At 37.3% G+C, this 17,475-nt stretch overlaps 1 protein-coding gene across 2 annotated transcripts in view; it reads left to right on the forward strand.

Annotated features, from left to right (window-relative positions):
- LOC121370547 overlaps positions 1-15,515 on the forward strand; it is a 36,012-nt gene extending 20,497 nt beyond the window's left edge. For both annotated transcript variants that reach the window (XM_041495850.1, XM_041495851.1), the window contains 5 exons: positions 3,443-3,513; positions 5,417-5,521; positions 10,437-10,531; positions 14,143-14,212; positions 14,625-15,515. In XM_041495850.1, the coding sequence (XP_041351784.1) occupies positions 3,443-3,513; positions 5,417-5,521; positions 10,437-10,531; positions 14,143-14,212; positions 14,625-14,855 (572 nt within the window). In that variant the 3' untranslated portion in view covers positions 14,856-15,515. The remainder of the gene's footprint in view (positions 1-3,442; positions 3,514-5,416; positions 5,522-10,436; positions 10,532-14,142; positions 14,213-14,624) is intronic.
- Positions 15,516-17,475: the final 1,960 nt, after the last annotated feature.

Genomic DNA, 17,475 nt, shown 5'->3' on the forward strand with positions numbered 1-17,475 from the left:
TTGGTAGGTGAATATGGATAGATGGAAGGACTGAAGGATGGATGAAGGGTTGAGTGACTGGAGAGATAGTAATCTAATTGGATTGGTTAGTTTGGGGTTGAATAGATGGGTTGGTAGGTGAATATGGATAGATGGAAGGACTGAAGGATGGATGAAGGGTTGAGTGACTGGAGAGATAGTAATCTAATTGGATTGGTTAGTTTGGGGTTGAATAGATGGGTTGGTAGGTGAATATGGATAGATGGAAGGACTGAAGGATGGATGAAGGGTTGAGTGACTGGAGAGATAGTAATCTAATTGGATTGGTTAGTTTGGGGTTGAATAGATAGGTTGGTGGTTGGATATGGATAGATAGAAAGATTGAAGGATGGGTGAAGGGTTGAATGACTGGAGGGACTGTAATCTAATTGGATTGGTTAGTTTGGGGTTGAATAGATAGGTTGGTGGTTGGATATGGATAGATGGAAGGACTGAAGGATGGATGAAGGGTTGAGTGACTGGAGAGATAGTAATCTAATTGGATTGGTTAGTTTGGGGTTGAATAGATAGGTTGGTGCTTGGATATGGATAGATAGAAAGATTGAAGGATGGGTGAAGGGTTGAATGACTGGAGGGACTGTAATCTTAATTGGATTGGTTAGTTTGGGGTTGAATAGATGGGTTGGTGGTTGGATATGGATAGATAGAAAGATTGAAGGATGGGTGAAGGGTTGAATGACTGGAGAGATAGTAATCTAATTGGATTGGTGAGTTTGGGGTTGAATAGATGGGTTGGTAGGTGAATATGGATAGATGGAAGGACTGAAGGATGGATGAAGGGTTGAATGACTGGAGAGATAGTAATCTAATGAATGCAACAGACATACACATAGTTGGATATCAGATGGATGGGAGGGTGCTTCAATGTATGAACACATCTTGGTGTAAATGGGTTAAAATTGATACCTTTCCATTAAAGGATTTGTGAACAGACCACAAAACGTTGTCATTTTGTTCTGCATTGCCATACTATAAGTCTAAAAACTATTTTTTTTTTTTTTTAACTCTTAATTTAGTGTAAATAGCTTAAAACAACAAAATAATAAGGCAGTACCAAATCCTTCCCGACTTTTAATGAGCTGGTCTGTCACGTGGTCTGCTGACGTCAGAGACGCTACTGCCAGCCAGAGGAAGTGAGAAGCCAGTTCGTACGCGTGTGTTAGTTTCACTTTAATTTCCGCGATTATTTCTGAATGGCAAAATGGTGGGAAGAAAACTTTTACCTGGACATACAGCCGTACCAGTTCGAGCCTTTGGCCCACGAAAGTTGAGAGCGAAGATGAAAGTGATAGCGAGCACGAAACCAACGACGGTATGGAAAACGTGTTGGAAACATAACTGGGATTGGTTTTTTTTTAATGACGTTTTATTAACTACTTATTTCTACAAGGCCATGTATGTCATGTATATTTTGTTGCAGTAAATTATCGTATTTCTATAAAAAAAAAAGAAATGTACTGTTTTTCCACAATCTTGTAATGGGATGTCAGAAATTTTCGCTTAGAATGCATTTTGCGAAAATACAATGTATGGCGATATGTTTTACGGTACAGGATCGTGCTATTTGGACATGGGATTTAATTTGTTTTATTTAGGGGAGGGTTTTTAGCCAAAAAACAAGTACCCATATATATATATATATAATATTATATATATATATATATATATATATATAATATATTATAAATACGTTTGCTGGTTTAAAACTATTTGGTGGAAGTCATTTGGCTAGGGCCTAATGAAGTTTTACCTCGGCATGAAGTCTTTTCTGAAAAATGACTAGGGCGGCGAATCGGCATCTGTACCGAATTTTCTAACTCCCTGTTGGTAAATACAGTCGGGACAGCAGTGCCTTTTAACGAGATTCTTGCATTGCTGTATCCATTTTAGCCATTTCAACCGGGTCCCGAGCGAAAGGATCCTTTTCGAAATAGAACACAAGGACTTGTACATTTTGGTGTCCATCCCTTCTCACCTCTCTGAACCGATGGATCCAAATGTTCCTTCTAGATCACCTTCCGGCGGAAACCTAAAAAAGCTGATTCCTGATCCCTTTTTGATTGGTTTTGACATCCCCATGCCACACAATAAACCATATTATAAAGGATAATTGTAATTTAACTCAGTGTTGATCGAAGAAAGCACGCTTTTGTAATGGCAAACAATAGGCTACTGAATAGCGGTTCACGGTTGGACAGCGTCTCTGACGTCATCACGGAAATTGCCGATCTTTGCCGGTAAAATATGCATATTTCCCAACTATGTCAGAATTACGAATTGTACTGCTTTTAAGTTGTGAAATAATTTTTATATATTTTGTAAATTATTTTTTTAGTCATATTTGGCATCATATATTTACACAGTTACAATATTTAGACGCTGTTCACAAATCCTTTAAGCCCAGCAGTACATTTAATTTTAATTGGAGCTAAAAATGGATTTAAAATCCATCCATTGCCACAGATGAGAGAGTATGGAGCCCAATGAAATGTCCACTGCATGACCAAGATAAGACCAGTTATACAGGACTAAGATTTACTTGGTTTTGTATTCTCCTTTCATTTCATTTCAACTTATTTTCGTGCTTATATCCAATTAAGGTTCAAGCACGCCGTCCTGGGCACACACCTCAGCTATCTGGGCTGTCTGTCCAGGACAGTGGGTTAGTTGGTTAGTGAGAGAGAAGAGGGTGCCATGGTCTTACACATACTCACTTGAGTCATTTAAATTCGCTCTGGGTAGGAGCTGGTACCGGCCTTACATCTGATAGCCTAACCATGACGCCACCAAAGTCAGTTTATCTTCTTCAACAGTGATCAAGAATGTTGTTTTACCACTACAATTTTTATTTTCCACTATATTATATATATACTAATCATGATATCCATTTTATTACATACCTATTCAATCTTACTATAGTGATAAAGACATTTTCAAACCGTGTGATAAATTTATCTTGTATCACACATATGTATGATCTGAACCAGAACTTGTATATGGGGAATTCCTTTTTTATTTTTACTGGAATTAGTGCCTTTTTCTGATTTATAAATTATGTCACATCGCATTTAAAACATTACAAAAGATTGCCGCAGAGTATGATTCTTAACGTTAAGAAAATTCATGAAAGGAGGATTTATTAATAGATTTAAGAAAGTGTTTTTATGATGTTTAGTTAAAAAACGTTTTTGTAAAAAAATAAAGAAGGTATGTAATAAATACAGAACTTGACATATGTTGTTTTCACTTCCTATTTATTGCACGTGTTTATTTTGTGTAAGAACATATCACGAGACCGCATGCAAAATAAACTTGTGCAATAAGTAGGAAACAAAAACAACGTATGTGAAGTTCTATATATTATTAACATTCAGTTATATGTATATATAGTTGTTTTTTTCAGATAGTTTTCTTGCAAAGTACTGTATATTCAATCGAAGTAATCTAGAAATGTACCGACATGCTTTCAATGCTGTGAGTATTTCACCTACTGTTATTCTATAATGATCTGGGCCCAATTTCACAAAACATCATAAGCCTAGTTTTACATGTAAACGTAAATCTACAACTAAACCACAATTCTTATTACTATTATAGTTCAACAAATATAGTTAGAAGAACACATATTTCTTCTTTTTTTCTGTCATTAAAATACTTCAGCTTCCATAATGATGTCATTTTCTGTGTGAAATTGATGCCAAACACGTGCAAACGCACGACCGGTATAACTGCTAGTAGCAGACATAGACTTCCGATGTTTAGTGAAATGGGCCCCTGTATTTTAAAGGCTAATTTTTTTTATTCAAGCAAATTTTTTGTTCACATTTAACAATGCTTGTCTAGATTTATTTACACCAAATTCCATTTGCTGATTACATTTTATAACAAAATTGATTGCATCAACCCACCCAGGCTGTACATACATAAAACGTATTGATTTATTTCATTCAAATCTTTCTGCCAAAACATGATGTCATATGGCATTGTAAATGATGATTCGAAAGTGCAATAAATCAGGGCTTCCAGAATTTTTACAAAATTCACTAGCCCTACTTTACTTTTGATAAATACAATTTTAGTAATAGTAATAATCGGATATGTTACTTAAAGAGGGAGATAGAGATTAAAAACACTTAGATTGGGGGGTGGGGGGCAGGATATTCATATTTACCAAATAAACTTAAATGCAGCATTTAAAAACTCTTTTTTTTCACTAGTCGTTGGGCATGGTAATAGTAGTTATTTACTAGCCCAACATTGAATATCACTAGCCATGGGAGTGGGGCTACCATAATCTAGAAGCCCTGTCTGGCATGGCAATAGTAGTTATTTACTAGCCCAACATTGAATATCACTAGCCATGGGAGTGGGGCTACCATAATCTAGAAGCCCTGTCTGGCATGGCAATAGTAGTTATTTACTAGCCCAACATTGAATATCACTAGCCATGGGAGTGGGGCTACCATAATCTAGAAGCCCTGAATAAACTCTCATTGCTTTAATAATGGTTTTAATAAAAAAATTATGACATATCAATCTGATGCAATTTTAATGTTTCCACTGAACAGCTGGTACATTCAGGCTCACGTTACCTGCACACAATGCTATTTTTGGCACGCAGGGCTTTAGATCTGACTAATTTGGCACAACAGGCTTTTTGTTTGTTCTCAACACACCATGAGGCCCTTTTTCGTGCAGAAATGTTAATAATAGGTGGTAAATAGTTTTACCTATTCAGAATTGCATTTCAAGTTGTTGTAATCTAATTACAGCTTAACATCCCAATGATTACGAGGTGAAATTGTTTGAGGTTAGCATGTATGTACTTAATTCGGGTTTGTTTATTTTGGGAACACCCTTTACCACCTCAGCTGTGGTGCAATATAAAGCCCTGCTACATATGTTCAAAATTATCAAACACAATAGATATTTTTCTCGTAACCATGTGAGGCCCAAAAAGGGGCAAAATTGCCCACATACAAGAACAACTTATTGATCCATGGATGGCTTTCATCTGTGGTAGGCTTTAGGGTCATTTTTCATCATCATCCTTTTTTTTTCTTCTTTTTTAAAATAAAGTTTATTGACCCCAGAAAGCATTATAGTAGTGCCAGGGTTGGAGTCCTGGTATCCCTACTTTACAATCATTTAATATGTTAAACATTGTACATAAGTGAATAGTACTGATCTATATATATATCACATTAACTGAACAGTAATAATGAACAAATTAGATACATGTAAAACATAGTTTATAGTTTTATGGGGTTAACAGAGAAGCTAGAAATAGTAGAAATAAAGAGAAGGAAGAAGAGAAGCTTTAGCCAAATTGACAGTCACATAATTGTTACTTACAAGTTATATATTTTTTCTACAGGTAGATGACGCAGACTCTGGTCATTTGTCAGGTCCAGATGCCATGCTGGCTCTACGAGTAATCAACAACAAGCTGACCACTTCCGAAGAGCAATACATTTACAGGGTAACTATTCCATTCTGTCGAACAGTGCTATAAAGCTATACTAGTTATTCCGCTAACGGTCCAACCGGAGGAGACTGTAGGTTTCATCTCCATTCTTCTGTCTGTCTGTCCCACATACAGTTTTCCTGATGTTTTATATATCATGTTCTGCTAGAGATCAAGTTTGACATTCATGGCAATTCTGGGGCAGGACGTACATGTAGCCTAGTGGTAAAGCGCTCACCTGATGTGCAGTCTGTTTGGGATCGATCCCCATTGGGCTATTTCTTGTTCCAGCCAGTGCACCACAACTGGTATATCAAAAGCTGTGGTATGTGCTATCATCTCTGTGGGATGGTGCATATAAAAGATCCCTTGCTACTAATGGAAAAATGTAGCGGGTTTCCTCTCTAAGACTGAAAATTACCAAATGTTTGACATCCAATAGCTAATGATTAATAAAATCTATGTGCTCTAGTAGTGTCGTTAAACAAAACAAACAAAGAAACTTCATGGCAATTTACCTATTTTTCACAGAGTTATGGTCCTTGAATTTAGGAGATACGAAAAAAAATTGGGCCCGGTAGGGGACACGTATTGCTTTAGCAGTACTCTCAGAAAGCTTGTTTTATGACTGTTTTCAGCAATGGCAAAGTGACATCAAATAGTGATAACAGTTATTTGCTATATTCAGACAGTCTTTGGGATTATCAAATAGGACTATATGTTTCCATGTAGTTTTTCTGTTAGTAGATTCTCTTGAAGGGTGTATACTACCAAATCAAATCCCATAGACGACAATAGTAACATATGTGGCTAAAACTCCTACCTGCAACGTATCAACCGACATAAATGCTACAGATATAAATACTACCACCCCTTACACTTAAAGTGAATCAGAAAAAAATGGGGGTCAAGCTGCTCGTTTCTGAGATAACGGGTAGCGTCTATGACTACCCTAGTTTCGCACAAAATTCGAGTAACGTTTTTTACAGGTACCCCAAACATGTTTTAAGCACAAGGCTACTTGACACATTGGTACTTGATGAAATAAAATTGCAATTTTTTTTTACCCAGATGAAACTTATTATTTTTTACAACCAACACACTCACATTTATAACCAATCACAGGACTTGTGGTGTTCACTTCTCTATCAAAAGTTCAGTGCACCTCGAACTTTGACCCAGCCGGAAGTTATTTGGTTTAGTACTACCTATACTGATAACATACATTTTTCAAAAAGTGTCCAGCTATGTGTCTTTATGACAACCAGGATCTGGTGTATTCTGACATAAACTGACAACCTCACTGAAACTGTTGTTTCTACAGTGCAACCTAATATAATGTACACCTCAAAAAGCATATATATTGTATATAGTTTTTTTACAAATGCAATATGTCATATTAAACAACAAAATGTTTTAAAATAAAACTCCTGAAGATATTTACTTTCAGTTGGGTGTGTACTCAGGTATATATGTAGAGACAACAAAGATAGTCAGAGTACCTCTACCCCTTTAAAGAATTCCATTAAAACACATGCACTTGATTGGCCCCTAGATTATGAAGACCTTAACAGGCACATCAAAGAAATATCAGTATTAAAAAAATACACTGTCTGAGGAAGGAAACACAAACATGACTGTACCTGTATGAAGTAATGACTTAATGTCCTGAACATTAGTGTTGGGAGGAAATCCTGTATGCTGGGTGTGGGTGTCTTCAAGTTACCAGGTGTGGGAATTTCAAATCCATCGGCCATGCTGATTTTCATAATGAACCATCAAAACTATTGGCAGCCACCAATATTCCTGACTATATTTTATTTATAGCCTACTGTAGTTGAAGGTTTTAATAGTTGTGATATCTGGAATAATCATGCAGCTTTAACACATTTATGTTTTATTAATTACTGAAAAAAACTATTTTTAAATGACAAAATTACCCGAACATCTGTTTTCTTGCATTATTTTCTAATCTGGATGAATACAATATGTACATTAGATGTATTCCCACAATCTGTAATCCAGCATTTTATTTAGCTAGTAACATTAGGTAATACAGCTTTAACAATAAAATAAATTATCAACTTAATCCAAGGCAGATAATCAAATCTGAAAAAATTGGTTCTGAATCTAGTGTAAACTCAAAATGCTTTTCATGAGAGCTAACTAAGTGATTATTAAAAAAAAAAAATGATCTGGAGATCTAAGTATATGTTTAACAACCTTATTGTTATGTACAAATAAGAACAGAAGGCACAATAGTGACAACAAATTTAATTATGTTTTTATTAAAGTTTTTCTTCAAATTTACTTTACATTTTGCATAAAACTACAAATTTGTCTCAAATATAACTTAGCACCCTATAAATATGTCAAAATGACAATAAAAATCAACTTCTTTACAAATTTCAGTTTTCAGAATTTCATACATAAAAAATTAACAATGTTAATGGAAACTAAAGACATTAACCCACTATTGGCACATGCTATTTTTAATATAAAAATAAATTGCTATTAAAATCTTAGTTCAGGTTGCCTATATATAATACCATATTTAAGAGCAGTTGTATATAGCAAGTCAAATATCATGTAAAAAGAAATTATTGAAATCTTTACAGTATGAATTATAGGCCAAAACCAACTTTTCTTCAGTGCTAACTTTGATTCAGACTCCATTCAGAGCCATGTACAGAGATTATTGTTACGGTCAAGGTCATTGTGAACTTGCATGATCGAGTGATGGCTAATTAATCAACCAGTATAGTTTAATTAAATAAAATGACAAAATCATAATATTTTTTATTATGCACTGAATATGTGCTATAGGGTGTATACTACCAAATCAAATCCCATAGACGACAACAGTAACATATGTGGCTAAAACTCCTACCTGCAACGTATCAACCAACATAAACGCCACGGATATAAATACTACCACCCCTTACACTTAAAGTGAATCAGAAAAAAATGGGGGTCAAGCTGCTCGTTTCTGAGATAACGGGTAGCGTCTATGACTACCCTAGTTTCACACAAAATTCGAGTACTTTTTTTTACAGGTACCCCGGACATGTTTCAAGCACAAGGCTACTGTACTTGACACATTGGTACTAGATGAAATAAAATTGCACATTTTTTTTACCCAGATGAAACTATTATTTTTTACAACCAACACACTCACATTTATAACCAATCACAAGACTTGTGGTGTTCACTTCTCTATCAAAAGTTCGGTGCACCTCGAACTTTGACCCAGCCGGAAGTTATTTGGTTTAGTACTACCTGAAGCATAAGTGTTTTAAAAGCCAATAGCACAGTTATATATATATTTTTTTTAATAATATATTTAGTTTATGGAGGTTAGTATCAGGTATTCATAAATCTACAGGAGGTCAGTATAACTAAGAACATAATACCAATCATGTAATTTAATGTGGTAATTTACCAGTGTCGTCCTGCTGTTAATAAAAGTCATTGCATGCTTATGGCAGTTTCAAAGTAAAGGAATGTTTCCGTAATGACGTCTCGGCACATTTTAGGCTATGGCTGTTTGGTGTCCAATATTATGGTTAACATCACACTTCATGAGAGGAGTATATTTTGTGTAATGACACCACTAGAGCTTATTGATGTATTAATCATCAGCTATTGGAAAGTAAAAAAAAAGAAATGTTTTATTTAACGACGCAGTCAACACATTTTATTTACAGTTATATGGCGTCAGACATATGGTTACGGACCACATAGATATTGAGAGAGGAAATCTGCTGTCACCACTTCATAGCCTACTCTTTTCAATTAGTAGCAAAGGATCTTTTATATGCATCATCCCACTGACAGGATAGTACATACCACGGCCTTTATTACACCAGTTGTGGAGCACTGGCTGGAATGAGAACTAGGCCAATGGGTCCATTGACGGAGACTGATCCCAGACCAACCATGCACCAAGCAAACACTTTACCACTGGGCTACGTCCCACCTCTCATCTGTTGGATGTCAGACATTTGATAATTCTGACATGTACAGTTGTAGTCTTAGACAATAACCTCTACATTTTTTATTTAGTAGCAAGGGATCTTTTATATTCACTTTCCCACAGATTTGATAGCGCTTACTACGGCCTTTGATATATCAGTCATGGGGCACTGGTTGGAATGGGAAAAACTTGTAGAATTGGCCATCCAAGGGGGTTTGATCCTGTGATCAGAGGACTTCAGGCAAGCACTCCACCGACTGAGCTAGTTGTTGCCCTGACTGAAAACCTACTGCCACATACTAATTGGTTACTACTGCAATGTATCTATAGCTGCAAGGGATCTGTTATAGACGTTTTCTACACCTACTGTGGCATTTGATATACATAGCAACTCATGCCAGCAGTGTCATTTGTTAAACTGGACGGTATCTGCTCATGATTACTTAAATCATTGCATTTACTGCAATATAAGTGATGGGATGAAGGTTAGTGGGGGAGAATTTTCATGAGGTAGAATTGGTCATAGGATCAGTTGTCCAACCTAACAAGTGGCCCATGACTGGCACATCAAAGGACTACTGTTCTCTCTAGAACAAAACATATTATAAAAATCTCTAGCATGTTTTTTTTTAGTAGCAGCCTATAGGCTATATATGGCCTGTATCCCTTTCTCATTCTCATTCTCGCTCTCACTCTTGCTGTCTCTGTCTCTGTCTCTGTCTCTGTCTCTGTCTCTGTCTCTCTCTCTCTCTCTCTCTCTCTCTCTCTCTCTCTCTCTCTCTCTCTCTCTCTCTCTCTCTCTCTCTCTCTCTCTCTCTCTCTCTCTCTCTCTTTAAATACAACGTTTATCCTTAATACAAGTATTTTTATCTAAGTAAAGCAAAGTTTAAATTAGTAGTGAATGTTAAGTATTTTTGTCATGTATTAAGTAATACATGTTTTTGTGTTTTTCAGATACTGGAGCTGGTTGGCTACAAGATCACAGATGGAGCAGATTTTAAACTGTTCTCGGTTTTAGCAGCTTTGTCACAGAGAATCTCATCTCTAGAGTAAGTTCCTCAGTGGATCCATTCAACTGATTGGGTATTTTCTCATTCCAACCAGTGTGGGAAAATGCATATAAAAGATCCCTTGCTACTAATGGAAAAATATCATCTGCAGCTACTCTCGGCCTATTAAAATCCAAACCTATATGTAGCTCCCTACCTTTTATTTTTAGAACAACCATCAAAATACGCACCCATTTCCCTTTGGCTTAATCCTACGGGACATTTCAAATTACATAGCACCATACCACCCCCCGCCTGTTACCAACTACGGTTGGACTGCTGGTGCTCCCTTGCACCTACCAGTGCAGGCGGTCCCTCCTCCTCCCACCCCCACCCTTTCCTGTCCTGGACAGAGGAGCCGGTCGAGTCCAGCACCTGTGCCCAGGACAGGTGTGCGCTACAACAGCTTGCTCTGAATGTGCATGTTAAACAATTTGGTCTTGGTCTAATGGAAAAATGTAGTGGGTTTTCTCTGATCTTGTGTGGTCCTTAACCGTATGTCTGACGCCATATAACCATAAATAAAATGTGTTGAGTGCGTCGTTAAATAAAACATTTCCTTCCTTCCTTTCTTTTAGCTACCCACCACAACCTTGATTTCACTGTGTCAGTTTATTACCCACCACAACCTTGATTTCACTGTCAGTTTATTACCCACCACAACCTTGATTTCACTGTGTCAGTTTATTACCCACCACAACCTTGATTTCACTGTGTCAGTTTATTACCCACACAAACCTTGATTTCACTGTGTCAGTTTATTACCCACCACAACCTTGATTTCACTGTGTCAGTTTATTACCCACCACAACCTTGATTTCACTGTGTCAGTTTATTACCCACCACAACCTTGATTTCACTGTCAGTTTACTACCCACCACAACCTTGATTTCACTGTGTCAGTTTCCTACCCACCACAACCTTGAATTTCACTGTGTCAGTTTATTACCCACCACAACCTTGATTTCACTGTGTCAGTTTACTACCCACCACAACCTTGATTTCACTGTCAGTTTATTACCCACCACAACCTTGATTTCACTGTGTCAGTTTATTACCCACCACAACCTTGATTTCACTGTGTCAGTTTATTACCCACCACAACCTTGATTTCACTGTGTCAGTTTATTACCCACAACAACCTTGATTTCACTGTGTCAGTTTATTACCCACCACAACCTTGATTTCACTGTGTCAGTTTACTACCCACCACAACCTTGATTTCACTGTGTCAGTTTATTACCCACCACAACCTTGATTTCACTGTGTCAGTTTATTACCCACCACAACCTTGATTTCACTGTGTCAGTTTACTACCCACCACAACCTTGATTTCACTGTGTCAGTTTATTACCCACCACAACCTTGATTTCACTGTGTCAGTTTATTACCCACCACAACCTTGATTTCACTGTGTCAGTTTATTACCCACCACAACCTTGATTTCACTGTGTCAGTTTATTACCCACCACATTGATTTCACGTGTCAGTTTATTACCCACCACAACCTTGATTTCACTGTGTCAGTTTATTACCCACCACAACCTTGATTTCACTGTGTCAGTTTATTACCCACCACAACCTTGATTTCACTGTGTCAGTTTATTACCCACCACAACCTTGATTTCACTGTGTCAGTTTATTACCCACCACAACCTTGATTTCACTGTCAGTTTATTACCCACCACAACCTTGATTTCACTGTCAGTTTATTACCCACCACAACCTTGATTTCACTGTCAGTTTACTACCCACCACAAACATGCGTTGATTTACTGTGTCAGTTTATTACCCACCACAACCTTGATTTCACTGTGTCAGTTTATTACCCACCACAACCTTGATTTCACTGTGTCAGTTTATTACCACCATTTCACTGTGTCAGTTTTTCACCACAACCTTGATTTCACTGTCAGTTTACTACCCACCACAACCTTGATTTCACTGTGTCAGTTTATTACCCACCACAACCTTGATTTCACTGTGTCAGTTTATTACCCACCACAACCTTGATTTCACTGTGTCAGTTTATTACCCACCACAACCTTGATTTCACTGTGTCAGTTTATTACCCACCACAACCTTGATTTCACTGTGTCAGTTTATTACCCACCACAACCTTGATTTCACTGTGTCAGTTTATTACCCACCACAACCTTGATTTCACTGTGTCAGTTTATTACCCACCACAACCTTGATTTCACTGTGTCAGTTTATTACCCACCACATTGATTTCACTGTGTCAGTTTACTACCCACCACAACCTTGATTTCACTGTCAGTTTACTACCCACCACAACATTGATTTCACTGTCAGTTTACTACTTGATTTCACTGTGTCAGTTTATTACCCACCACAACCTTGATTTCACTGTGTCAGTTTATTACCCACCACCTTGATTTCACTGTCAGTTTATTACCCACCACAACTTGATTTCACTGTGTCAGTTTATTACCCACCACAACCTTGATTTCACTGTGTCAGTTTATTACCCACCACAACCTTGATTTCACTGTCAGTTTATTACCCACAACCTTGATTTCACTGTCAGTTTATTACCCACCACACAACCTTGATTTCACTGTGTCAGTTTATAACCCACCACAACATTGATTTCACTATCAGTTTATTACCCACCACAATCTTGATTTCACTGTCAGTTTATTACCCACCACAACCTTGATTTCACTGTCAGTTTACCAACCAGTACATGCAGTGCACATTGTTAACTAGTGTTGTTTCAGTAATTACACCACATGCCCCCCCCCCCCCCCCCCCCCCCCCCCCCCCACCTCCAGTACATGGTACATACACGCACACTTCAGCTAACATTTGCTATATAAGCCATTCTACAGGCATTTTAAACAACTACTGTCGGCTAAAACATTTACCATCTTTTTCAGTATAGCTACATGTAATACCTTAGGAAACTATTGAAAACAAGTAATATTTGTTGACTGTAGCTGTACTTTTTGGGGACAAATGAAATATATATGATGGAAAACTTTTCTTGTGCATTTAGTCTGTGCCAAACAAGGCATACGTTTGATGGTCAAGAAGAAGAAGAAAACAAATTATTTATTGGTCATTCCTAATGAGACAATTTGCACAATTATGTTGGTGTCATCATCTTGTCAAATTTCAACCATTTGGGCAGGACATAGCCCATTGGTAAAGTATTCACTTGATGTGCGGTCGCTTTGTGATCGATTCCTGTCAGTGGGCCCATTGAGTTATTTCTCGCTCCAGCCAGTGCACCACGACTGGTACATCAAAGGCTGTGCTATTGTTTGTGGAATGGTGCATATAAAAGATCCCATGCTACTAATTGAAAAAAAAAAGAGTAGCCCATGAATTGGTGACAGCGGGTTTCCTCCCTCAATATCTGTGTGGTCCTTAACCATATAAATGTAAATGAAATGTGTTGAGTGCATCATTAAATAAAACATTTCCTTTCTTCCTTCCTTCCATTTACAAACTTTGCAACTGGTTTGGGATCTTTTTATTTGGTGTACAATAACTTTTTTCCACAAGTATATATATATTGCCAGGCATTCTTTTGTTGTGGGCAATTTATAAGTGTTTTTCCTATCTTTATTATTTTGTTGCAGCAACTGGATGAAGAATTTCATTGGGCAGGTTGACTTTGGAATATTAGAGATGAAGACATTTATGTGCAAGGTAATGTTACTGCTAAATTAGTCCCATTTCAGGGATAGGGACAGGGTTTTCCAGTATTCTTCACCCACAGAATAAGATTAAGTTATTAAAATGAAGACTAACCAAAATGTTGTGCTGTTATTTTTGATGCTATGAAGTAAGGAATAAGATAAAAAAAATCTGTAGCATGCTCTGATGAGCCAGTGTTCTTGATCTGATCATTATATGCAAGGATGCAATAAGCTTTTTATGATGTTATCAGTGCTTTACGATGTCATCTTTTTCTGCATAAAGTAATTATGAAGTTGACTGGATTTGGTTTCAAATGCTAAAAACTTATTTGAAATTTGTATTTTAAAATGGATATCACAACTCACACACTACAGAATTGAGTATGCTTCTTAATACACTTTTTTTCCCATTCGCATTTCAGACACTATGGGAATGCAATGTAGATGAAGAAACCAACAAGATTCCTCTACCACAACTACTCATAGACCTGCGGGCAGGTGGAGTCAGTTTCCAGCACGAGTGTGAAATTCGAGACAAACTCAGCCACCTCAGTGCTTTAGATCTCCTGGATTTTCTGACATACGTTCCGTTGTTTATAATGATCCACGAGTCGGTGGTAGATAATCCACTGGACGACAGCCGAGATAAGTGACACGACCATGTGTGCACAAATGTAGTAGCTGGACCTTTTGCCGACTGACATTTCACGCACAAACTGTTGTGCTTTATCCTAACTAGGATGCGTGCTACACAACCGATAATATTTATCTCCTAATCCTGATATAATTTTGTCACTCGTGTCGTGCGATTTAAAAAGAAACCATTTCTTTTGGTACCATGTCACATGCTCGACTAAATTAATTTGTCGTGCTGTGCATTTGCAGTTAGGATACCGCAATTGAAGTCAATAGTTTTTAAAACAATTTGCTTGCTTCGCTCACGTCCAATTTGGATACACCTTTTGGATTAATGTTATGGTAAGGGTCATACTGTGTTCATTAAAAGTCATCAATATGATATTTTCCAATTCACAAGTTTGGAATATTCACAAGTTTGGCGAAATAATCTGTGAACACAGCTTGTGAATTGGAGTAGGATTTTCTGTCTCAGTCCTCACAACTTGTGGGAAAAAAAATAACGGAACAAAGACAAATCATTCGTGCAGTTATGAGTTGGTGTGTTTGAGATTGGAATGAATGAAGGAAATGTTTTACTTAAGGACGCACTCAACACATTTTATTTACGGTTATATGGTTACGGATCACACAGATATTCAGAGAGGAAACCCGCTTTTGCCATTTCATGTGCTACTTTTTTCAATTAGCAGCAAGGGATCTTTTATATGCACCATACCACAGACAGGATAACACATACCACGGCCTTTGCTATTATACCAGTCGTGGTGCACTGGCTGGAGTGAAAAATAGCCCAATGGGGCCTGTGATGGGGATTGATCCCAGACAACTGCGCATCAAGCGAATGCTTTACCACTGGGCTACGTCCAACCCCTATAACTCGTCCGAACGCTCTCCACTTGGTGAAGTCGTGTTCACAATTTGGAACTTGTGAATTAACGATATTCACAAGCACCAGATGGAACGCAGCATTAGGCTCATTTTCCATCCACTATATTTTATGCACCAGTTTATCTATACAGCATGCTGCAAGCAAAAAAGTCGATCAACGAGCCATTTTTTGGACACACAAGTTTTTCAGCATAGTGATATAATGCGAAGTATATACTCGCAACTTAAAAGTACACTTCCATAGAACAGGTGCCCGTTCCACGAAACTATCTTAGCCCTAAGATCATCATATGTGCATAACTACCATATGCCCTTAAAATGATCTTAGCGCTAAGATTGCTTCGTGGAACCGGGCCCAGAACTCTGTTACAACTCAGGCCATTATATAAAGGAATTTATTATCCACATCATTCAAGATATTCAGGGAAATATAACCAGTATGACCCACGTGTCATAATGATTTCGCGTGCACAACGAATGACGTCGTTTTGTGAAGCGACGTCATAACTTAACCAGTGTAAATGCTTATCGTTGTCCAGGAGATTCTTGAAATCCTAGGTTAAAATCTGTGCCATCTGACTCATTTTGGAGGAAAGGACGATTAAAATGCGAGGAAACGCAATGTTCCATGAGAGGAAAACAGCTGATCCGAGGAGAATTCCCACCCCTGAGTAACCCGTTCAACATTTTGACATGGTCCCAGCTTGTTATTCGTGAAAATAATATTTAGGATAATATGGATAATAAAGAAATTATTACTCGAGCATGTGAATCGTACTGATTTTACGAAACTCGTGTCAGGATTCATGTACAAAAATCCTGAAACTCGTTTCGTAAAATCAGTACGACACGAGCTCGTATAATAATATCTATATTAGGAACATGTAATATTTTACAGTGGCAAGATGGGCTTTACAGGAGATAATAAGATGCATCAAATTATGTACAGTAATCTGCTTGCTAAAACGAGATGCGGAAATAGAAAGCAGACTTTAAATTTTAGGATGGGGTTTGGGTTAGGCATAATGTTAGAAAAGTCTTGTCAGCAACATGTCTGGTCATCTACAGAACTGCCTGTAGATGAGTGTGCCAAGACTTGAAAAATGACCGAGCTGTGATAAATCTACGGTACTTAAACTTGGCTGTGTTCATTACAGATGTACATGTATGATAACATTTTCACTGGTTCCTTCTACAGGGCCGTACCCTGATCAAAATCCAGGGTTGTGGGGGGGGGGGGGGGGGGGGACTACTTTTTATAAACAAATGAAACACTATACAAATTAAACCCCGAGATGTGTATGCCATTTTCTGGAGTGAAAAAAAAAAAAGTAAGGGTACGGCCCTGTTCTGTCATAATTCATTTCAGTTCAAAAGCCACATTGTGTTCTAATTAATTGAATGTGGGGCTGTTATATATTTGGAAGGAACAGGACAATACATTTTAAACTTTGCTTTTTTTTTTGATGGGATCAGGTTTTGTGGAGCAGTGTGTACTGGTTGGTACAATATCAATCATGTTAAATCTGAAATTAATTGTTCAACTCTGAAAACAATTAAGGCCATTACAAAGAAGAAAATAAAGATTAACATTAGTGGGAATGAAGTATATGGCAGTTTCATTTCAAATAAAATTGTGTTGTAAAGTTTTTGAATATTGTTTTGATGACATGAAATTATACATGTATAGCGGATTCTTTATAGAAACTTGAATTGTTCAAAACAGTACAAGGTCAATATACATTA

The sequence above is a fragment of the Gigantopelta aegis genome, chromosome 4, assembly GCF_016097555.1.
Source record: "Gigantopelta aegis isolate Gae_Host chromosome 4, Gae_host_genome, whole genome shotgun sequence".
Classification (NCBI taxonomy): Eukaryota; Metazoa; Mollusca; class Gastropoda; order Neomphalida; family Peltospiridae; genus Gigantopelta; species Gigantopelta aegis.